Source organism: Alosa sapidissima, chromosome 4, assembly GCF_018492685.1.
Source record: "Alosa sapidissima isolate fAloSap1 chromosome 4, fAloSap1.pri, whole genome shotgun sequence".
NCBI classification, from domain to species: Eukaryota; Metazoa; Chordata; class Actinopteri; order Clupeiformes; family Clupeidae; genus Alosa; species Alosa sapidissima.
The window spans coordinates 23,728,593-23,753,828 of NC_055960.1; the positions used below are offsets into that span (position 1 = coordinate 23,728,593).

At 41.9% G+C, this 25,236-nt stretch overlaps 1 protein-coding gene across 1 annotated transcript; it reads left to right on the forward strand.

Moving 5' to 3' along the window:
• wnt7aa (wingless-type MMTV integration site family, member 7Aa) lies at nt 1-16,189 on the forward strand. The gene is made up of 4 exons (XM_042090315.1): nt 1-861; nt 1,571-1,797; nt 11,735-12,006; nt 15,644-16,189. Exons 1-4 carry the CDS (start codon nt 791-793, stop codon nt 16,115-16,117), a joined length of 1,044 nt encoding a protein of 347 aa, XP_041946249.1. The 5' UTR covers nt 1-790; the 3' UTR covers nt 16,118-16,189.
• Nucleotides 16,190-25,236: the final 9,047 nt, after the last annotated feature.

Below are 25,236 nucleotides of genomic sequence, written 5' to 3' on the forward strand. Positions count from 1 at the left end.
TGGTTGCCTGTCAAACTTTAAGTCATCCAATACATTTAGATAGGCTATGCAATGCATAGCGGGGGTGGATTCAGAAAGCCTGGGACTGGGAGGAGCATCTGGGTGCGGGAGAACGAATAAAAGCAGTGTTCACCGGCAAGTGTCACAGCGATGTCATCTGTAGGAATATGTGCGCTTGTAAATAAGTTGTCTCCCCTCATGATCGCTTCGTCCGATACCCCAGTTGGGTCGATCCTTGGATATTTCTATTAAGGAGCAAGAGGGAATTTAGATAGGCTATAGCACGGTATTACAGTGTGTCGACAACTAAGACAAACAAGTTGTTTAATTCAATGTGGAATTTGTAAGCGTTTATAAAGTTTAGAATTTAATGTACAGTGGCCAGTGGCAATTACGCATGTAGCTAACTGGTAGAAAACTAAATTTACTCCAGAAAGTGGGCCTATGTGTCTATGAAGATGAGCTTCATCTTAAAGAACACGCCCTAATAGATGAAGTAGACAGATATAGGACCTATGGGAGAGAGGGAGTTGGAAATCTCCGTGTGCGGCTTGTGTCACACTCTGTGAAGCTAGTAGGCCTATACCTGAGACACTCTAAACTGAGAAACATATGGTGAACACACGCCAACCGAAGAGTCTTGTAAGGATATCTTTCCACCTTTGTGACGGAACTTGGGGTTATTCTACGGGACACGGTAAATTTCACACATTTAAGGATTTCCTCCACCTGTGAGCAGTCGGCGTTGCCAACTTCCCCCTAGTGTGTGCACGGCAAGAGGGGGAACATCATGAGTAGAAAGACGCGTCGCTGGATTTTTCACATTTTTCTCTGCTTGGGGATTGTGTATTTGAAAATTGGGTAAGCATTTAGTACCTCTAAAAGTATTATGTGTGTACCACAACCCAAATATGTTTTTTCTAGGCTGTATGTGCCAAACTGGCTTGATATACCCGCGCGATGTTAACTACAGAACACAGATTTAAGGAAACTGACAATGAAGTGGTGATATCTCCGAGGAGATAGGAAACCGTGATTGATAAGCACTTCTTGCAAAATGTATTATTTAGCCTATTTTGCAACCTGCAACCTTTTGAAACTTCGCACAAGTGAATAAAATATATTAGGCTTACCCTCATTCAAAAAAGATTTAATGCAGCCAGAAAGTCACCAGATGAATTGATTAATGGAGCAATATTTTCCATTTCATTTTTTTACTTATGAATGCTTGTCTGACACTTTTGAGAGGTTTCTTCATTATGATTATATTATTTATCCATATATATATATATGTGTGTGTGTGTGTGTGTGTGTGTGTGTGTGTGTGTGTGAGTGTGTGTGTATGTGTATATATATATCCCCCTTTGTCCTTGAGATGTTCATATCTGAATATTCTCGGGCTTATTCATTTGTTCTTATTTAGGTTATAATGGATAGCCTAGATAAGAAAAGGTGTCCTCTTGAAATGCGTGTCCGTGCGTAATGCTATGATAACTTCTTACTTTGTTGTCTAGATACTCTCTATGCATTGTTTTAATCTTTAATCTAAATTTCACTTTAACCTCTTTAGGGGCTTTTCGTCTGTGGTTGCTCTGGGGGCAAGTATTATCTGTAACAAAATTCCCGGTTTGGCCCCTCGTCAAAGGACGATCTGTCAAAGCCGACCCGACGCTATCATAGTCATCGGAGAAGGAGCACAAATGGGAATCAACGAGTGCCAGTTTCAGTTCAAGAATGGACGGTGGAATTGCTCTGCCCTTGGCGAGAGGACTGTCTTTGGAAAAGAATTGAAAGTGGGTATGTTACAAAAAATATTTACGTCAAGCATCACGCAAAGCAATAACACAAAAGTCACTCGATATGAGGTTGAGTTATGAGTGCATGAGGGTACACGTTGCAGCATCCAGCTTATGCCTCTACCCTTAGCATGTACATTCCCTCAAGATCGTCATAAAATTATAATGATCAGTGAATAACATGTACATACTGTTTCCAGGTTTCACAAGCAACCGTGACTAATAGGTTAATTGTTTTAAAGTGATATAGTCTTGAGAGATGTTTGCAGCGTAATAATAACATGTAACCCTGTAACATACAAAACATTGCTCTACTTAGGGAGGGGGGGTACTTGTGATATAACGCATGCTTTTATCCCTGCCCATTGCCCTACAGTATTTGCTGCTGTGGTAGGGTCTGACAAAATGAAAGGCATCTCATATAGACGTGGATAGACAGGTATATGTATCTTACAGGGCCTCTAAATGAATCAAACAGGTTAGGATTCGGCATGAGATTGCAACCTGATGCCCTGTTGTAGTTGTGAAAAATATGATAGTTCAACTTCAACTGTTTGTATGTCTGCAACTTTTCCAGTGGTAGCATGAGATTTGCCCCCGGTGTAAAAGTGTCACTGGTGCCATGTTTGCATTCTCTTTTGCCTCAGTGCAAGTAGTCTGACCATGTTTTTTATTGTCCCCCCACATCCCCTTATCAGTAGATTTTAATGATTTAGTAGCCAAGCTCCTCTCCTTACCACGGGTATAAGTTACATTAGTTGAATACAACACTGTATACTGCAAGAGGGTCGCGTTTAACAATGTGTTGTCCTGAAAAACAAAGCGGAAACTAATTGCGAGTGATTTTTTACTCCCTGTGGGTAATGTTATCTGTTTTCCTAGGGCAAACTTTGGGCCTATTTAGAGTTTTTTCAATGCTATTGAGCTGCCAACACTTTGATGAATGGTTGTGTGAGGGGCTGCCTAGATGCGAAGCTCTTTGACTGGTGGGAAAAGAAGGCTGGCTTATGGAGAGCTGTTTGTCTGGGGAAGATGGCTGCAGGGGAATCTCAGTGCTCAAATAACTGAACTGTCCCGGAAATAAACTTTTTTTTCAGAGGGGATCATATTTACCATAATTCTCCTGTTTCCTTTTCTTTCTTTCTCTCTTGTATCCCGTCTTTTGCTCTCTATCTTGCTCTGTCTCTCTGTGTGTGTGTGTGTGTGTGTGTGTGTGTGTGTGTGTGTGTGTGTGTGTGTAAGTGAGAATATATGCACGCTAGAACTACCTGAGAGATAGACAGTTGTGAGAATGTGTGGTAAAGGCTCAAAGGAACACCAGTGATCTGTAGAGACTTGCATGTATCGCTGAGGGTGAACTTGTATTTTCATCCTCCCCATCAAAGACTTGTGGTTCACTGGGTGAAAGAGAGAGAGAGAGAGAGAGAGAGGGAGAAGAAGAGACAGAGGGACAGAGTGAGAGAGACAGGGAGAGAAAGATAGGTGGCTTTAATCACTTTGGACTCATCCTCCTTTTCAGGCCCATTCATGAAGTTCACGATTTCTCCCGTGCATCACCTTTAACTGTTTGCAAAGGGGAAGGAACAGCTGCAGGGTCTCTCAACAATACCCCCTTGAGCGGCTGTGACGGTGTGTGTGACAGTGAAATATTGTGACACAGTATTGTTACTGGCCCCCCGCCCTGGGGTCCCCTCTGTGTCTCTCTCTCTCTCTCTCTCACTTGGTCAGTGGGCCATCCATCTCCGGGCCCTGGACCGCTTTATCTCGCCATGGGCCCGCTGTTGTCTCTGTTTGATTCCGCCGGGGGAAAGGCCGACTAGACAGGCGTTCTAATTGGATTGGTTTCACTGAGCAGATTAGCTGCAGCACGCACAGAAGCGCAGAGTGGCGCGAGATGAATGCCATTGTTTAATCCTGCGTCGGGTTGGGGAGCAACGTTCACACTTGCTGAGCGCTGAAGAACTAAGAGGTAAACCACCCACCCCCATCCCCCTAGATCACCCCTGAACCTCCAACATGCCGTTGTAGATGCTTGTTTAATGTATACTTCACAATCTGTGATTACATTTCCCCAAAGAGAAAAGAGCTCTCACCACATTGCCGGCCCAAAGAGATTTTAACACTGATTTACTACATTCTGAGGCTGTGATTGGCTCAGTATCCCATACATTAGACGAGGAACGATGTTTTAAGCCTTGTATTTTTTGTAAGTGTGTCAGCAACGGCTCCCCACTCCCTGAATTTTCTCCCTGTTAACTATCCCCTGGTATGCTCGAAAATAGTTTTCTCCCAACAGCATTAATGCCTCATGTCCAGACAAGTACATTGTGTTAGGTTTATAAATTAACCTTGTGCATTTGCAGATTTTTTGGCAAGGGAAGTCCTACATAGAATTATTCTAAGCCAATGGTTCAGATACCCCTGGAAAAAAGTAATGAAACACTTGTCATAACAGACAAGTTTTATGGCTTGCTTTATCAGTGATGTTTGTGTTTCAGGATCTCTGCATTGAAGTAAACACAGTTTTACCAACAGAGAGAGGACAAAATAACAAGTTTCTGAAAGTGAAAAAGGGAACATTTAAACGACCTCCACTCACCTTAAGTTTTTGATGCATACCCTTATATTGGCCGAATGCCCAAGGGAGCCATAAAAATCTTTTCATAATTGATGCCCTGCCCTGGCCTTCCTTAAATTGCATGGGCTCAGCTCCAAGATGTTTATCTGTGACAGGTCCACACATACCTGCAGCGTGTTAGTGAGGACCTCGGTACACTGCTTATTTGTTGATCGGCTTCACCATAGAGGAGGATAACAGGCTTAATACAATATAAAGTGCACTCTTACGTCACAGTCAGTGTGCGGCAAGGGAAGATATGCTGGAGAGATATGTGCACTTGGCTGAAATGATAATACGGTGCAGTGATAGTGCAATATTTTTCTCTTCCAAGTTGCTTCACTAAGAAAGTGCCCAGACCATCCATAACTGTGTGGTCATAAAAACGGCTCTTGTGAAATGTCCTGTGCCAGGAAAGTCTTGGTATGCTTAACTATTTCAATAGAGCTTCAGTGGGAATTAATAGGTTCTGTTTAACAACTGTAAACAATGGCTTTTTTGCACAATCAGTAAACTTAATTAACTTACCTTTAAACAGCAAGTTTTACTGTTCTTAACTTGTTATAGTCACTACATAACCCTTACATCATGTTCGTTTTTTGCATTTTTATGCTGCAAAATAATGCTAATGAATGCATTATTTTTTTTTGTAATATTATAATCTACAAAGTAAGTTGTTACATTAGTAGAATAGTACTTATAATCTTAGAGAAATAATCTTACCAGGAATCAAATCTATGTCCATTTTTTGAGCAAATTATGATATATCTGCTGGTGATTGGCTATCTGTCATTGATAGTTTGCTACATAAACATCTATGGCTTCATTTACTGACAGAACTTGTTAAACCCCTGCTTAGGAATGCATGTCAGTATCTGAAAATAGCATCTGGTTGAATATAAGGAGTTAACTGGTCCTGATCATTCAGTGATCTGTTCTGTCCCACGTAAATGATTCATTTAGAGGGTAAACACAAAGGATGGTGATCTAATGTGGAGGCAATGAGTACACTTCCTCCAAAGGGCCCAAGGCAGGTAGCTAACTGGCGGATCAGATCAATATCTTTATCCGCCTCGGCACTCTTGAAGTCTCTCTCTGATGCTGTTTGCCTAGAGGTGGGTGCAGCTACATATTTCTGCTGTACGGTACTGTAGTTTCAGTGTAGCTACCCTAGCTACCCTAACATTCAGCTCACCGTTAAGTACGGTCCCCAGTGGAAGTTCGCTCTAGAGAAATCTGGCTGGCACTTGGCAGTGTTCTGGGTGTGTTCTGGTATGGACCAAATTCAAGCCACTTTGCCTTGCCTGAGTGGACATTCTTGATCTCAATAAAGTGAAAGAAAAAGAAAAAAGTAAAAAAAAAGAAAATATGGCAGTTGCCGGCGTCTGTTTAACATAATCCTATGGTGTAGACCGTGTTTTCGAAAAAGTCCTCGGCTTCTTTTAAAACGTGATTGCGGGCGCCTTTTTCTAGCCTGGCCCCGCCCACCTAGATCTTCTTTCAGGGAGGTCTAGTCTGGAACACCATAGTTCATTAGCCTGGAAAAATCCAAACTCATTCACAAAGTGAATAGAATCTGGTGACTCTTGATTGAGAGACGTTTACAGAACTTACATTGTGACAGGCTTAGAGTGAAGAGAGGATGTGCATCTTAGGTGTGTTGGGCTGTTAGATGTGGTAGGAGAGGAGGTACTCTTGGAAGAGTTGAGGATAGAGAGGGACGCCCTGCTCTGGTAGCACTTGGTCCACCAACGGGGGAACGATAAATGAAAATAGTCTGGATTGCCGAGTGTTGGGTCAGCAGTGCCAGACGACGTTTCTTGAAGGCCAAGCCCTCTTGATGAGAACATTTAAGCAAAGACTTTCTAATGAGGAGACACAGCACTCAAAAAATCCTCCATAGAAATGCATAGGCTTAGTTTGTAATGCCAATATGGCAGTTGTCTACGCATATCACACCCCTTCCGCGGCAAAACGTTGACGTGTGAATACATTGAGCCAATCATGTGCTGTGTTGTGAATACATTGAGCCAATAATGTGGTGTGTTGTGAAGACATCGTGCCATTCATGTGTTGTGATCTCGTCGCTGGAGCAAGATTGGTGCCGTGAAGCCTTGCGCACGCGCATTTCTGCCGAAATGGATGCCCGATGAGTGCCCAAAAAGTGTTGCAAGATGGCCGCCGAGTGGAGGGACTTGCTAGCCTGGCGGGCTATCCTATATCATTGAAATGTATAGTCTGGAAACATTCACCTCGCTTAATCCAAGGGGCGGGCAGAGAATTGTCTTTCAAACTGCATAGGCATGCAATAGGTCAGCGATACGACCATATCCGTATCCGGTCGGCAAAACGGCAAATACATCCTTCTTCGAAAGGAATGACTTAAGTGCATTGTGTTGCTCAACTTTCAGAGAAAAGCACAAGTCCAACTCCTCCAAAGTTGACGCCAACGCCGATTCAAACAACCGCTCTTCGTTCACCATAGCCACCTTCCTTGTTGTTCACCGTCGCAGGACTGTCGTTATCCTTTTAAACCCGCCTTAAGACGCTCTAACAAAATACAGCGCTGTGATTGGATGACGTCCACGGCGTCAGCCAATAGAAATCCCTATGGTTTGATACTAGACGTACAGGCTGAGCAAATGAATTTGCCGCCGCTAGGGTGTGTCTAGATTTCTAGGCTAGGGGACTTGCCTAAAAGGACTTTGATTTAAATAAGTGGGAGCAGACCCAGCAAAAACTTTGTAGGCAAGCATTAGTGAATTTGATGCGGGCGAATAAGTGTAGCCTGTGGAGTTCAATGAATAGCAGGGTAGCAGGTGGCCTTTTTGGTTGATTGAAAACCAGATTCACCCCCACGTTCTTGACCATCTGTTGCGGTTTCACTGCACAAGCCAGGTGGTCCATTAGGAGGGTATTACAGTAGTCAGGGCAAGAGATAGCCAAGGTCTGTACCAAGAGCTGAGTAGCATGTTGGGTTAGGTACAGCCAGATTTTTCTTATATTGAATAGTGCGAAGAGGCATGACCAGCCAAGAGAGATGACATGGTCAGAGAAGGTGAGCTGGTCATCAATCATGATACCCTTATGTTTCTCGCAACCTTGGAGGGAGTAAGAGTTAAGGAGTCAATTTTGATGTTGATGTTTTGGTGTATAGTTTGTTTGGCCGAGAAAATTCCGTTTTAGAGAGATTTAGTTGGAGAGGATGTTCCTTCATCCATGTGGATATGACAGAGAGACAATCTAAGATCTGTGCAGAGACCGTGGGGTCGTCAAGCGGGAACAACAGATAGAGTTGGGTATCATATGCGTAGCAGTGATATAAGAAGCCATGTGAATGGATAATAAGGCCCAGGGAGGTGGTGGACATGGCATAGAGAAGGGGTCCCAGCACCGAGCCTTGAGGCACCCCTCTGCCATGGCAGCGAGATGTGGATGTTTGTTTTAGCCAAGATACAAAATGAAACAAAGATGTCAGCTGTGAGGTTGGTAGCTGGAGGACCAGGTGAAGGGTAGAGTAGAGTTTTGAAGGTGAAGAATTGTTTCTGTGTTTCTGTGGCACTGTACATCTTATAATTGTAAAAAAGCCTTTTTTGGAGCAGTGACTTTTAGTTTTGTGCCTTTTTTATTTTTTTAGAAGCTCTGAGTTCAGTGTGCAGCGTTAGGAGGAAATCATTTAGACATGGGTGAGACTGGTTAGGTCGAGCAGGTCTGATGGATAGAGGACACAAACTATCCAAGAGCACAATGTAGAACAGGAAGACTGTGGCATCATTAACATCTAGAGAGGAAAATGTGCAGGGAGACAAATGAACAAATGAAATGATAAATGAACAGGAGACAGGTTGCAGAGGTTGCAGCAGAAAGAAACCATTCGTGGAGGAACAGAGGGTTGTTCTGAGACGCATATGAAGATCAGGCGCAACCAAAATAATTCAAAAGCTTAACCGGGTATCTGTAGAACATTTTTGAGGAAAAATTAGATCAGGATCTTTGCCAGCTTTGTGAGTCGGAGGGCTGCGAACCTGTTACATCTCAACTGAGTGTATCAGGGACAAGAAGTCTTCAGAGATAGGATAGTGGATGTTTATACCAAGGACAAGAATAGGACAGTCATGCAGGGATGGGAGAGAGCAGGGTGTCAAGCTCATCTAGGAAATTGCCCAGCTGTCCTGGTGGATGGTAAATGACAACCACAAAGATTTTGAATGGAGCGGTCACCATGATATCATGGTATTCAGAGGAATCATTTGGTCAACGTAACTGTGGAGTAAATATCCATTTGTTGGGAATTAACAGACTAGTTTGGACTGACGGCAGGTATGGGAAAATGTGTAGTTGGTGGAAAACACAACGGTCGGTGATTAGCAAGAGTAGCAATGAAATCAACGTTGTTCACTGTGGATGAGTAGTTAACAACCCAACTGAGAGGGAGGCTCCTGTGAGTGACGTTTGCTGGAGGTGAAACATCCTGAGTGAACTGGAGATAACAGGAATAGAACAGTAACACATTGCTAAGGACAGTGAGAAGGAACCGGGCTATGTCATTTAGGCTTATTCAGTCACCTTGCTCGATGGACTTGTGCAGGTAGACTTGCACATCTTCACACTGTCACAGTGCAAGTTTTATTGAACGTGGCTTTTCTCGCATTAACTGCTATTTACCTGCAAGTTAACCGCTGTTAACTTATTGCACCCGGCTGAAACCGCCCACAAGATACAGACAAAGGATTTGTTCAGGGACGGGAATGACTTAATAGTTCACCGCTCTAATGTCACACCAATTGTTTTTGATTGCTCAGCTGTGGTATCACCCAGTCATGGGTTTCAGGTGCTTTGAAAGCAGAAGGCAAGTCAGAATACTTATCCACAGGTTTCCTACATCCTGAGAACTTCCGCTTCTCAGTATAACGAATGGGATGTGTTTGGGGGGCTTTTTTAAGTTTAAGTTCTTCAAACATATTCTTTTGGATTTGTCCTCTTTTGGGAGGCGATGGAAACTGTACTGTTTGTTACACAGTAAATAATAATCTGAGAAATACTTGGCCTCTTCGCTAACTAGCACACAAAATACCATAGGTATACTACTTCCGCCGCCTCACCGGAAGTTTAACCCATTTTCTTTTTTACAGCCGCACCCCGTGGAAACTTGTGGATAATACAGTCACACTCCGCCCACAGACCATCTACAGATGCTAAGATTATCAACAAACTATCTGTTGTTGATATCTATCAACAAACACATTTATCATTAGGGTGAAGTTTAGGGGTTGGTTACGGTGATATTCAGTATTTGTTCAACAACAATTTTACATACTGAACTTGAATCTCAACAGAAAATAATAATACAGCATATTTTATTTGTATAGCACCTTTCTCAAACTCTTACAGTCAAAGGAAAACAAAACAGGAGTGGAGGGGTTAATTCTCTGTGGGTGAACTATCCATGTATAGCTCTACTGCAGACTGTTCTTGATGTTCAGTATTTGTTCAACAATTTTATATACTGAACTTGAATCTTAACAGGTGATCTGTTAATAGACCTCTGATATTCACCAACAAAAAAGAACCAAAGCTGCCATCTTTGCCCATATAAGGAGATCTGGGTGTTAACTGAAGCTAACTACCTACTGTATGGCAAGTTGCATTGCAAGGGTAGCAAAAAGTTTGCCGTGTTAACGTACCGAAGATCATAGGAGCTACTCGAAGGCAGAGTACAAAAGTGTGTTGAGCAAAACATCTGCATTTCAGACTTCTTCGTCCCCGCGAGAGTTTAACAGGTGCGATAATTCAAAAACCCCATGTTATTTTCCCATAGGAAAAATCGCAAGATTCCGGATCACAAAGATTTTTTGTAGGTGAACTTCAGAGGTCTATTCTCTGTGGGTGGAAGATCCAAGTATAGCTTTAATGCAAACTCTTCTTAAGGCCCTCTGTATAGCTTTCTGTATAGCAAATGCTTTTAAAAGTGCTGCAGTGAGTTTAAAGCTCTTGCTTCGAGTGAGAAACGTTGACATGCTACAGTGCAGCATGAATTACTAAACTATTGTTTAAGCCTTAAGGGTCATTCACACCACGATAAAAAGCGTCCACACTGAACAACGATAAACAAAGTCTGTCCTTGTGTTAATGAATGTGACGGCTAAAATTTGATGGGTTCTAATTGGCTATTAGCTTTTTATCGTTCTCAAAATCGCTCTGAAAGTGATCCCCAACGATATCGTTCTTCATGAACGATATTTATTTATAGTTATCGTTATCGTTCTTGGTGTGAATAGGCCTTTACTGTGAGCTACTTGTGTACACACTACAGAACAGTTCTTGTAATACTGATAAAAAAAATAATAATGATAAAAAAGATAAATAAATAAAAGTGAAAACTTTGCAATCCAAAACTCAAAATCCTCAAAATAAAAAAAAAGAAAAAGAAAAAAGTTTTGGAGGCAGCTTTTTTGGCCGTGTCTTGGTTTGAGCAAATCACACCGCTGACCTGGAAGTGCCCTGATTTAAAGAGGCAATCAATTATCTTTGTCTTCTGCTCCGACAGGCTCTGCGTGCCTGCCAGGCTCACCTCCACTGGGTGTACTCCTCTCCTGACGGAAGCTGGGACAGTGGCCAGATGGAACTTTTAAACATATATTCCCTCTGTCTTTTCAACTCTATTGTGCCCTAAATAAACTTCATTGAATTCTCATTGGAGATGGGCCAGTCTTCCTGTTGTCCGGATTGGTCATAGTGTTTGCATTTTTTTTGTCATGTTTAGACAAGATTGCTGGGAGTGATTTGTCTGTGTGCAGGTGAGAATGGCGGCCATGTTTTCTCATGTCATTGAAGGCACTGCATGTATGACATGTCAAAGGCCATGAGCCCTTGATGCATATACGAGGCCTGTGGTATTCTCAATGCATTCTTAACCTGGTGCTCTATTGCTGAAGGGGCAAAACGTCTGAAAAGCGTGTGGAAGTTCAGATTTTCCAACATGACTGCTTTTTTCTAGGAATTGACTCCCCCTCACTCTCTCTCTCCCTCTTTCTCTATCTCTCTATCCTTCTCTCTCTCTCACACACACACACACACACACACACACACACACACACACACACACACACACACAAACCTCCTCCAATCCTATCATTAATCTGTGTAAAGCATGCGTGATAAATAAAGCAAAACTTGGCTCGGATTGCACATTTTATTATTTCTTTTGAGTGTCAAAGCTATTGCAGGTATGTACAAGGAGTCCTGACACCGCCTGAAACAGCAGGATTGTGTTGTCAACCATCCTTTACTTAACGCAACATTTTTTTTCTCTTCTCCTCAGGCAGTAAGGAGGCTGCCTTCACCTACGCCATCATCTCGGCCGGTGTGGCTCACGCCATCACGGCGGCCTGCACCCAGGGCAATCTAAGCGGCTGTGGCTGTGACAAGGAGAAGCAGGGCTTCTACAACCAGGAGGAGGGCTGGAAGTGGGGCGGCTGTTCGGCCGACATCCGCTATGGCCTTAGCTTCTCAAAGGTGTTTGTGGACGCGCGCGAGATCCGACAGAACGCCCGGACGCTCATGAACCTGCACAACAACGAGGTTGGCCGAAAGGTAGGTACGCCTGTTTTGGAATGTGCTGTGTTGGGTGGGTGGGTGGGCGCGAGGACCTGGGATGTTTCTACTGGAATGTTGAAATCTAGTTCAGGGGGGTATGTGTGTGGTTGTGTGTTAGTGTGTGTGTCAGTCTGCCTGTCTGCTTGTCTGTCTGTATATGTCCAGCATCATCCTTCTAGTTGCCTGTTGTTGGGAGGTTAAAAGCAGTTCATGCATCAGCTCAGTAGGACTCTGGTTTGTCTCCTACTTTATTTTGACAACCTAAGAGCATGAATTGAATTGAATGGATATAATGACATTTGCTTAAGTGGCAGTTTTGACATATCTTATTGTTTGCTGATTAACAGTTCCTCTACTAAGTCACTGGGGCTTGACAGCCCATAATAACCATGTTCTTTTATTTGTCTAGTACTGGCTTTCAATGAATAGGCTCCCCCACAACGCTGCTTTCCTTCAGTCTACTTCATTATCTTCACTTGATGCATGGGCCTGATTACAGATCATTCTTTTTTTATTAGAGAAGTTATTATCCCTTGCAGATGACAAACATGCAATCACAATGTCTGTCCAAATGCAATTAGATGATGTTATAGAGTGCTGAAGTTTGTGAATCTGTCTCCATGTCAGTGAAAAAAAGCTTACATCTATAAGCAGCAATCATCACTATAATTCGCAGTATATCCATTAAATTAGTCTATCAATCAGCATGTTTGTGAGTTATTCAGGAAATAAGCTGTTGGGCCTTTTGTAAGTGGGAGTAACCAAAGCCACTAGACCAGGCCCTGACTGGATCTTGAGTGTGGGTAGGCCTACTTGGTTATTGCTTTCCACATTCTTATTTAGTTTTCTCTTTCATTTGTGGTCAGTCTGCCAAAACCAAATGGTTCTCTCGCTCCTTGATTAGATTAACACAACAATGTGTGTTGGGCAGTTTGTGAACCGAACTCCATTTAATATCCATTTTATATATTGTGCTGAACTCTTGAAACTTGCCATTTAACATTAACAAAGTTAGGAATATAAAAGACACTTCTGTCCATTAAAAGGGGCCGAGCCCAAATCGATTTTACCTGACAGTCCCTGTGTGATGTCACGATGACTCACAAAGGCAATGTTTCAGCACTTTGGACAGGGTCCTTGAAGATGAGGAGATGGGGTTGGAGTGGGGGAGGTAGTAGAGGGGGTGGGTGGGTTCAATCACAACCTCAAAGGTTTGGCATGGGCCCACTTGAAATACCTCTGAGTAATCATTAACTTAATGCCCCCCATCCAGGCCCAGCGCTCTGGCCGATTGGCAGCACAGGGGCTGCCAGATCAGTGCAACCCAATAACCCCTCCATCAAACCACACAATTAGACAGAGTCCAGTAACAAAAACGCATTATTCCCCGATGTCGAAATTAAAGATGTTTGATGTGTCAGCTCCCATTAAACATGGCAGATACAGACTGCCGAGTGCAAATTCCAAACTGAAGATGTTTTTGTCAGCCGCATTATGTAAGTATCACGTATGCTGCTTGGTAGATGGATGGAGAGCAGGTAGAGAAAACAGCTCCTTGTTGAAAGACTACGGCATTTCACTTCAATAGCCGTAAAATGTTTATCAAGAGTCAACAGCATGACCGTACTAAGCCTGGTGTGCATCTGAAGCGCTCCGCAATTACCCCCGGTGACTCCAGAAAGTCTGAGCATCGCGGTTGCATGTGGAATAATTAAAAACTTAGGTGAGGCCTCTCTAATACGTGCAAAGGCCTCCCACCCACAGAGCCTGACACGGAAGATATGTGAACACATGCCATTACATCAGAACATCTTAGTGCTTAGTTCTCAAAGAGAGATGGAGAGAGAAAGAGAGAGAGAGAGAGAGAGAGAGAGAGAGAGAGAGAGAGAGAGAGAGAGAGAGACAGAAATACCTTGTGGCACCCACACAAAAGCTTAAACTGATCCCTTGAACAAGCAAACCATCAACACAAAAAAACCTCAGCAATACTAAAGACTTTAATTGAAGCCTATGTAGATACAGTGCACTAATGTCATTCATGATGTGTAGCGATGCTATTCATTTACCTTCACTTAATAACCATGGGAGCCACACTGACACATTCAATTGCAGATCAACCTTATTTAGATTTATAAATTGCCTTAACTATAGGTTTTAAATAATAGTTTTTTTGTTTCTGCTGCCATGATGTTCCTTTTAGGCCTCACATGGAATTATTTAATGCTTTAATCACAGAGCATGATCATATACAATGTATTATGTGGGCTTCACAGAAGGATCATTGGTTAGTTTATTTTTCTTTCAACTGGTCCCCCTCACTTCATGATTCATCCAGCTGTTCTCGACTTGTACTTAGTTGTAAGCAACCACTCCTGTGTTTGTGTTTGTGTTTTAGTTTATTATCTTTAGCTCCGAGGTGCAAAGGCCTAGATCATCTTTCAGACCCTAAACTGAAACAGTATGGCCTGGCCTCTCTCATACTGTTGAAGTTGATAGTAACTCAGAGAGCAGCCAATTCTGAAGTAGTTCTCAGCAGTGCTCCTACCATTGTTGTGTAATGACCGATGGAAGAAACTAAAAGAGAGAATATTCAACATAATAGTCTCTCCATTTAAATAGCAGCCCTCCTCACTTAATAAAGGTTCTTGGAAGTGGAGCCCTGGTAGTCTACTGATCTGGCCCAGATACCCTCTCTTGGTAGTAGATCCACCTGTGCATGGAGACATGAAACCTAACTCTGCGGCTTTATCTGTGTAAACTATACACATGGCCCTTGTTGAAGGAACTCATGATTGCCATTCAAGCTGTGTTTATGTCATACCTTCCACGGATGGCGCTTGGCCCTACACACACGTGCATTGCACTAACATAGTCTCCTGTACCTGCCTGTTAAATATTTTGATCACGGGTATGATTTGCGTAAATGTGTTTTGTATACAAGTTCGGAAGCTTCCGGAAAGACTGACTACAGTGACTGGTCTTCTCGGTAATGTGCATGTGTGAGTGATTTCCCCTCGCCTCATTCTTCAGAGCCAATGGCATGAGGCAAATCGTATTCTGGCACGGCGAGTTTAACAGTCCTCACATTCTTCATTTGGAATGTTAAAGAAAAAAAACCTTTGTCTCAACCTGTCTAAGACTTCACAAAATATGCTGGTTTGGAAGAAAATTGAGGCACTAGTTCCCCAAATTGTAGACTATGATCACACAAACCCTCTGAATTAGTTCTTGTCTCAATCAAAACCGAGGCTCTTGTTATTAAGAGAAAGTGACCATTGTATCAACTGTTTTAAGAGATAAGAGTAAAAAAAGAAGCAAAGGATTATCACATAGTTTCATACTGATTAGGTTTTGCCACAGATGTAGGGAATGGAAGTTGTTTCTGAATGGTAACATCAACAAACTCTCCCTGACGTTTACTCATCTCATAAGAATCTAAGAGGAGACATCAGATATGATGTAGCAAAACAAACGAGTGACCTGCAGCTGCAAGCGGTTGTGTGAAGCCACTGATCCTTGTCTCCCATTAGGGAGGTCAGAGTGTGTGTGCACTACCCTCAAGTCAGAGCGCCTGTTTTTTTGTCTGTACTCTGACTCTGACATTTCGGTCTCCATGTGATTTTTCCCGTTGTAGATCCTGGAGAAGAACATGCGACTAGAGTGCAAGTGCCATGGCGTGTCGGGCTCATGCACGACCAAGACCTGCTGGACGACGCTGCCCAAGTTCCGGCAGCTGGGCTACATGCTGAAGGAGAAGTACAGCCAGGCCGTACACGTGGAGGCCATCCGCGCCAGCCGCAACAAGCGGCCCAAGTTCCTCAAGGTCAAGAGCACCTTCCGCAAGCCGCTCGACACCGACCTGGTGTACATCGAGAAATCGCCCAACTACTGCGAGGCCGACCCGGTGACGGGCAGCATGGGGACGCAGGGCCGCATGTGCAACAAGACGGCGCAGCAGCCCAATGGCTGCGACCTGATGTGCTGTGGCCGCGGCTACAACACACATCAATACTCGCGCGTCTGGCAGTGCAACTGCAAGTTCCTCTGGTGCTGCTATGTCAAGTGCAACACCTGCAGCGAGAGGACAGAGGTGTACACCTGTAAATAATGGGAATAGTATTATTATTATATTAATGTTAATGATGGTAATATAAATATATAAATATATTTATTGGAGTACTTATTTATGCACATGTATGCACACATGATGTATGTGTGCGTGTGTGTGTGTGTGTGTGTGTGTGTGAGTGTGTGTGTGTGTGTGTGTGTGTGTGTGTGTGTGTGTGTGTGTTGGTGTGTGTGTGTGTTTGTGTGTGTGTGTGTGTGTGTGTGTGTGTGTCTGTGTTTGATGGATTGAAAAGCAAGCTTGTAAGATGCAGAGGTCCCTTTCAGAGGTTGTTGAGGACAACTTGGGAAACATCTGTGAGGCCGCTGTTTTGGACAGGACAGGACTGATTGGTCCTGCTATAGACCCTTTCAACAAGGTAAACAAAAACAATGCTTGAACGTTCTATTTGGGCCCCAATCTACTTCCTCTGCATTAAGATAACATATGGAATGTTAAAAAGGAAGTCTTGTGGGGCCAACTATGATGCTGATAATGGAACTCTCTTGAAAGGGTCCATAGTGTTTCAATCCTGTGATGGACAAGTAATTCTCACCACAGGACACATGTGCACTTGTTGTGGAGACTGTATGGACATGGATGTCTGCCTTGGACAATGTACAGAAAGCTCTTATGGATCATGAGTGGCTATTGTTGCGTGTGGGTTCAGAGGTGGGCTCACTTGTTAATGAACTTAACATTCCTTATAATGTGTTTCTTTGCTTAAAAAAGGATTACACTTTTCCGCTGTTTATTTCAGTTCAAGTGGATGGATTTTTTTTACTATACAATATTTAACTTTTTTATTTAGAGAAAGAAAGAAACTAATATTAATTTATTTAATGAGGAGACTACTGATTTTTTTTATTCTTTCAGCAACATTAGGATATTTTGTCAGTGAATTTCATTGTTACTGTTGAACAAACAGCTTGATCGCATTCACTGTTACTTTCTAACCTGCAAACTATGCTGGTGCTTCAATATTGACATATAACGACAGGCAGAGCATTCATATGTGTAAGAGTCGCTCTATATGATATATATGACAGAATCTTTGACCAACACTTTTTAACCACTCAATATTGAATATTGAATTAATATTCAGTATATGTCACATTCCATTGCCAAGATGGCATCTTTTTCCTCACAGATATTTCTTCATTAATATCACTATCCTACAGTGCCCAAAAGATAACATTTCCAATATGTTTTATAACATAACTACTGTGGGATCTAAAGGCTTTCTGTGAAAAGAGAGAATATAACAAATTATGCATATATGATGGTTATGAAAAGGGATGCAATCAAGTGCTAAAACACTATATGGACCAAGGTCAAGAACAGATATCATGTCAATAATCTGATAGACATGTTTTTCATCGTAGCAAGTATAGTTGTGCTCTTACTGAGTCCTGAGATGACTGTGTCATAACTATGACGTCCAGGAGTTTTCCGGACCACCATGATTGTCTTATGAGTAGCCGATTTGAATTGGAATAGTTTTAGAGGTTGCTTAAGTGTACTTAACAAGAAGACGAATATGGAAATGGAAAAGGAACATTCCAGTTATTTTGCCAAGTATTTTGCTCGTGATATCATTATTTTGTGAATATACAACACCACTTTGTCTATGCTAGTCATTGCACAACCCTTTTTATAACGTGAGAATACTCCCCCTACCTATCATGATACACTGGAGTTGTTTATAATGTATCTATAACAGCTATTTTGTCCCAAAATGAATCATGAATGCCTTTTTAGTGTAAAGTGTGGTAAAAACACTAAGACATATGCCATTTTGAATGCACATTCTCAATTTTACTGACCATAAATGATTCATTTTGACACATTATAGCTCTGTGTATGTATATGGCACAGCATTCGTTACTGGAGAGGAATAATGGGGTCTAGTGCATAGTCCACATTGTATTTTATGTTTGGAAAAAAGACCCCATTTGTGTGCTGCTAGTTGTTTGGGACGTCAAGCTGCAATATGCAGAATTGCCCATGATGACAGCAATGTTCACTAGGTAATTGCCACTGGTATCATCGACTTGTCTGATTTTCCTGATGAATTGTCCCTGTGTATGCATTGCTTAATAGATATATTTTGTAAGAGATTATTTTTATATGAATGTTTTATTTATTTTAATTTTCTTTTGTAAAAAAAAAGAAATACGCCACCATCCAGCTCTAACAGCAATTTCCGTAATTGTCAGAAATAAAATTAATGCTTAATAGGTTTGTGTTTGTTATGATAGTCAATGAAACCATTGTATCTCTGATGTTTACTACATTTCAAAAGTGAGTGGTCTTAGTCATTTTTAGTGATAGTTATGCTGGTTGAAGATTGAACCAAGACAAACCCATTTTAGGTAAGTCAGCAAAATGACTCCACTAATACAGTACAGGGTAGCATCAGATAAAAAGTTACCAAGTAGTTTGAGCTTAAGCAGATTCTGGTACTATAGAGAAGATAGAGGTGCTTTACCAAAGAACAAGGACGTGTACAATGGACAATGGATTGAACCACTGCCAAATTGATTCCACTACATGCTTATTCTGTCATATTTAATTTAACAAACTTTATGAACTAAGTCTTGAACAGTGTTAATAAATATCTCTTAATCAGTTTGGAACTCTGCATTCCCTTTATCTCTTGCTTCGAAATGAATGACCAAAGTATAACATATTCTTCTTTGTTTTTTCATCATAAATTATCTTTATCATGCATTTCTTCTAATATAATGTATATTAAACTCATTGGGATAAATATATGTATAGAGAAATAAACCAGTTTCATTTCAGCATGCCATCCACAAGTCAGTTTTGCCCACAACAGACCACGTCACAAAAAACAGGTCACGTCAGTGGACGAGACAGACTGGACAAAGACCCCCTCTGTCTTTCTGAAGAACAAACGACTCCCTCTGAATGTCACAAATCGGTTTACCTTACAGCAATCAAGCCCTAAAAACCACAGTCCACTCCAGATACAACTCTCCCTCCTCAAATACCCACATATCGAGACAGACTCCAAGAGGACTAACACATTTTCCCTCAGCCAAGGTAGCATTCCACTGCATGTAACTTGGGCTATGTGAAAAAATGTAACCACATTAGGCAGTCAGTCAGCGCAGAATGAGCAGGTGTATGGGTGTATCGTTCACCAATAACACAGTGACCAAAGGTGGGACACACACCAGGTTATGTACGTAATAACTGTGTATCTAGAACCAGCAAATGCTTCTAAGATAAAATAGATAAATGATTTGGGATTGAGTTGAATATCTCCATTATGTTCTATAGGCCTACTCCAATTCCAGTCAGGACCCTCTGATGGAGTCTTTCCACATGTTAAAAAGAATAGAGCCACAACAGAGTGTTTGTAAGTGCAGACTCTCTCTCTCTCTCACACACACACACACACACACACACACACACACACACACACACACACACAGACACACACACATACACACATACACCGTAGATTTTCAAAAAGCAGACACTACTTCGCAGAGTGGATAGTGATCTCTGTCCTCACTCTCTGGATCAACTGACCCAGTGAAATATATGAGGCTCTTTTAGCCATTGGTTTAACCAGAAGGTGGAGTATGCAGTGACAATGCAATCTTGGCAGATCATAAATAGTGCATTAATAAATGGACAGCACCTCACAGATGCCTTCACACTTGTGACAGACAGTTATTTCCTATAACATACTTTACTGAGACAAACACTACTAGTAATATGTTTCTACCACATTGTCTTGAATTTCCCCTGGGGATCAATAAAGTATCTATCTATCTATCTATCTATCTATCTATCTATCTTACAACCTTTAGCCATGTGACAGTGTCATTTTCAGTCAGAACAAACATATTGGTCAAGAGAAAATCAACATTAAATCAATATTTGCAAGGGGTATGAATAATTGTGTTCTTAACTGTATGATAGATATCTGATCAGGAAAATAAAGAAAAAATGTAAAAAAAAATGCTCAGTGAATGGTTAGAGATTTGCAAAGAAGCCTAGGCCTACATCAAAATACCCCACAATTGCCACTTATCTAAATTGATTCATCTTGACAATGCCTCAAATTAGTTAGGTGGCAACTATTCATCTGCTACAATATAATCATGGCCATTGACTTATTGTTGCCTATTCGCTTCAGCAGTTTTTACAATCTGGATGACTAAGGGTGGGCAGGAAGAGAGCGGGGAAAGTGCAGGCTTTCTAATAGTGGGACAGCGGGTCGCTTTAATTGATGAGCGCAGAGCAGGGGCTGTGTCGAGGTGGCGGCCGGCAGAGGAAGGCGGAGAGGGAACGGCAGGGGTGATGGATGGCGCTGACATCTGCTTCATTCACTCCTCTGTCGCGTCGCCACAACAACGGCACTGCGCCCCTCAGCAATGTTCCCCGGTTTCCCTGAGAAGCACGGTCCCCCATCAGCCAAATGTTAACTATGCAAAATCTAGATAACTTTTTGTGTGAGTGTGTGGGGGGTACTTATTTTGTTTCGAGAGGACGGCGAAAGAGGCTGTTTAACATTCGCAAAGGGGATGATGTCAAGTGTAATTTCAATCCAGAAGTTAGAAAAGACCCCGCCAAATCGGACGCCAGTTTTCTCCTACACAAAACATCTCTTTTGCTAAGCTAAAACTGCGTCAGACACCCGCGTGAGCAGGCAGCTGGCCAAACATCTCAGGCTAAAGTAACATCATCGTTTGGACATGAGTTGAATCACAAAACCTTGTGGTTTAAAAGAACGTTGTCGATAAAAGAAAGGCCGGTGAATGAGATGTTTGCAACTACTTAACATACTTGGGGCTCTTAGGAGTTACTCATATTGGCTGGACTTTCCCTTTTTGTCACATTTTGAATGGGGGTGTTTTCAATGAGTTGCACTCATTACTATGTGAAACCCTATCCCTTTGGTCGGAATAGCCTACATTTTGACTTAAAAGTATATATAGACGACAAATACATTTTTCACGAATGTTGTCTGAATCTATAGCCTTTCCTAATTTAAATGTAATAAATCGTGTTAAATATACCGAGTTGTAGGCTACCGTTAACCAAAGATCTTAGAGCGTTGCACTCTATAATATTTGCTGTTAACCACCATAGCCTTAATGTTGTTATCTTTTAAGTGTAAACCACCCCTGTTGTCAGGTGGTGATGTTGCTGGTAAGCGTGCGTTAGGCCTGTGGAGGTGTCTTGCCAGGTGTTCGCTATGCTCGCGCTGCGTTACCTTTCATTTCCTTTCACTGCGGCTCTCTGCACTTTGATTTCATACCTTCTGTTCGAGACCGTGAATGCCAAGGACAAACTAATGAAGATATTTGCCACGTTTCCCTATAGTAGAAAAGCAGTTTCATTGCCAAAGTATTCAGCGTATAGCATCAACGCCTGCCTGCCAAGCGGACCTTCCCCCTCCCTCGCATAGATTATACGGTTTATGGAGCGCTCTGACCGCACCTTTGCACACCTGGATTCCGACAGCAGTCCGTGATTTATGGTAGGCAGCCGGCCTGTTTCGTACTGCGGTGTTCTCTCGGCTGGTTATGAGCCTCTCCTCTCAGCGTTGGCTCTCCTAACGTGACAGCCTTGCTCCCCGTCTCTCTCTCTCTATATGCCCACTGATCGCCTTGTCATAGGCTACTTTCCTGGAATGAGATTCTGTACAGGTATGATGCAACGGATACCCTGATGGGTTTATTCACCTGTTCTTAAGGATGTGCGAGGCAACGCAAAGACTATTACTGTCAATTGACAACTGCAGGCTGGGATTAGACCTGATTCTATAGAGTCACTTTAGATGCAACATGTAGAAATGATGAAATAATGGAAGAGCTTATCTTAGAATCATAAAAGCTCTACAGTAGGAGATGAGATTTCGTAAAGGATTAGGGTATAGGCTCAGTCAATACTGTGGATACACTGAACACTGTACACAGTAATAATGTGGACACACTGGAGTTTATGTTACAGTTTACAACAATGTAAACTGTAACATAGGACTATCACCAAACCAATAAACACAACGAATTGCTGAGTTCTCTTTCAGTCTTCCTCAGCAGGTGGATAATGCATACACGTTGGCACAGATGCAGAACCATTCCCTGCCTGGTACTGTCTGACACGACGCACCCTATCTAATAACTGTCATTACCATGGGCACGATATTACCAAACTCAATTAAGTTGAGCCACACAGCCATAACTCTATGGAAGGGATGACAGCATGATGCAAGTATGCACTGACAGGTATCAGAGAGTATGTGGTCTAGGAGTCTCAAGGTCGTTATTTATAAGTCATCGCATCTTTCTGTGACTGGTGGACATAAATCACACATTTAAAAGCACTTATTTCTTTCCAGTGAGTGTATTGTCAATTATGTTGTGGTAATGGCTGAGAAACTTAGGTGACTTCATTCTAACGGGCTTCAGAACATAACCAGTGTCTGAGCTTGCTGGCATTTGTTTGGAATTGTTCAAAAATAGAGTGCATCTTTCCTCATTTGAGTCGAAATGTATTACCTAATTTTCAGAGTGACAGAGGACAATTCAATCGTCCATAGCACATGTATGGTCATGCAAAACCATTAATTAAAGGGATGAATGATCAGAAGAAACCTTGGGAAAACATCTCGACTAGGAGGTCAAGTCATAAAATAAGACAAAGTATTAATCTATACATCATCACATCCCAAACATCTAGTATTCGCTCTCTGAATTTAAATCAGCTTCTGTGTAATGTAGACACTGTTGATGTTACTGGTGCCTGGACAGACAGCTACATTTGCAAGTTGCCTAATCCCACCACTTGTCCAAGATTCACAGGCGTTGTGTCGAAAAACAATGCAGGTCTGTCAGCACTCATGTGTTTAGCCTCAACACTGGCAAAACTAAAGTCAACAAATGAGCACATCTCCTTCGTTCACACCGCTCAGGAGAAACAGCGGGCTAGACAACAGGGCTCAGAAGACTCCTGATCCCGATGAGAAATCACAACATTGCATTCCATGCTGTCACCTCAATCCAGCGTATAGCATACCTGCAAGACACAGTTCAAGAAGTTCAAACCTCCCTCTCGGTGACGGAGTCCTTCTCAAACACTGCACACTAGCCACAAATCACTCCTGAGAAGTGCTGGGAAAATAAAAGTTTTCTGTGTGTCTATGAAAAGGAGAGGAGTCGTCTATCACTTCTGATGATTCCCTCACTCCACAGGCTATTGCATAGAGTTGTGTGAGAGAGAAATATGTATGTGAAAAGAGCCTACAGTACCCTCCAGAATTAATTGGCACCTCTGCTAAAGTTGACTAAAAACCGGTATAAAAAAGAATCTGTTGGTGATTTATTGTAATCTCACAATGAAAAAAAACCCTACCCTAACCCTAACCCTAATCTCTAACCCTAATCCTAACTTTAACTCTAACCCTAAATTATTATGACAAAAACCGAATGTCACTTAATAATAGAAGCCTTATGTCATAAAGTTTATGACTTGTTTATGACACGTTCATGATAGTGTCATGTCACTCTTATGACGATACTGTCAAGTAAAGTGTAACCATTTATTTTGAGAAAAAGGAAAATCTCATAAAGAAATACATATTTTTAACTAAATATAAACTGGTCAATTTTAGCAGAGGTGCCATAATTCTGGAGGGTACTGTATGTATTCATATGCAGAATGCGTATGGTCACACGTATTATTCTGGTACCCTTGCAGTCACACAGTTAATGCAACCTACAGTATTTAGTGTGCCTACAAGAACAGATTAACTATTAAACAAAAATGACATCATCTCAGGTGTGCAGTGTGCTGACTCTGATGCATGCCAACCATGTGACGCATGCAACGCATACAACCACATGCACCCATGTGATACGTCCTCATCTGTCTGTACTGATACAGGGCATGGTGGACCCCTATTCTTATTCACTCGGGCAACGTCATCCCAACTAGGAGCAACGTAGCCTTTTGGAGTGTCATGAGCTGTAAGCTGTTTGCAGTCAAAACACTGGAGAACAAAACAAGAAAGTTCCCAGGGTTAACCTTCGAGACTAACGTGAAACCTATTCAGAATGGTTTACATAGCAACACTATGCATACCTGACCTTTATAAATGCTTAAGCATAGGATTTTCTTCTAAAGGACATGACTATTGCATAATATCTCCACAAGGGAAGTTAAATCTAACCAAGTTTGACATTTGCAGATGTAAAGCAATGATCATTGTTACTTTAAGTGAACATGCTCATTTTGTGAACATAATGAACAGAACAGGTTTATGAACAGTTTGATGTTTTGTTTGTGAGAGCACCCCATGGATTTTTTTTCCTACCAGCCAACTGGGCAGCACTTTGTGTGGCTACACTACACAGTGAGTGCACCCAAAATATGCCCAGCGATGGCAGATGTGTCAGCTATGGCCAAGAACAGTCTCTCAGCAAAACTACTGTTCATTGTCTCTCTCCTGCTCTGACAAGGTCCAACTGCAGTAATGAGATGTTTGCAAGAACTTTTTTTAGGGATTACTTCATACACCTAGCCCAGGTGTATACTTAAGGCTCCTATTCAGCTCTGTGGCTGTATCCATGAGAAAACATAATGACACACTGTAATAGATAAATAATAAATAAATAATTAACACTTTACTAACTAACTGTGACATTTCACAAAATATATCTGTTAAATCCTCAGGATTAAACTAATTAACATGTTAAATAAAATTGTGTGTCTTTTAAATGTTTTTTGCGAGTCTACCCAATCCATTTTCAATGTACAGTAAGCAGTACATGCCTGTGAGTTGATGGCTTTGAACCTGTGTCTCAGTGATACCATGACAAGAGGGTTAGATAAAACTGTATTTTGGTTGCTTGAACTTCTGGAGAGTCTCTTATGGGACCCTTATGCCCATCAGAGACTTTGAACCAGAAAGGATAGTTCAGTAAGTACATCCCAAAAGTTAATACTACCCTTACTGTAAACTCAGCTTTCAACATATTGATGATGTAATGTCATTACAGAAGGTTCCACAACAAAGGATCTCATTCCTGATTCTGCCCATCAACCCCCCCCCCCCACACACACACACACCAACCCCA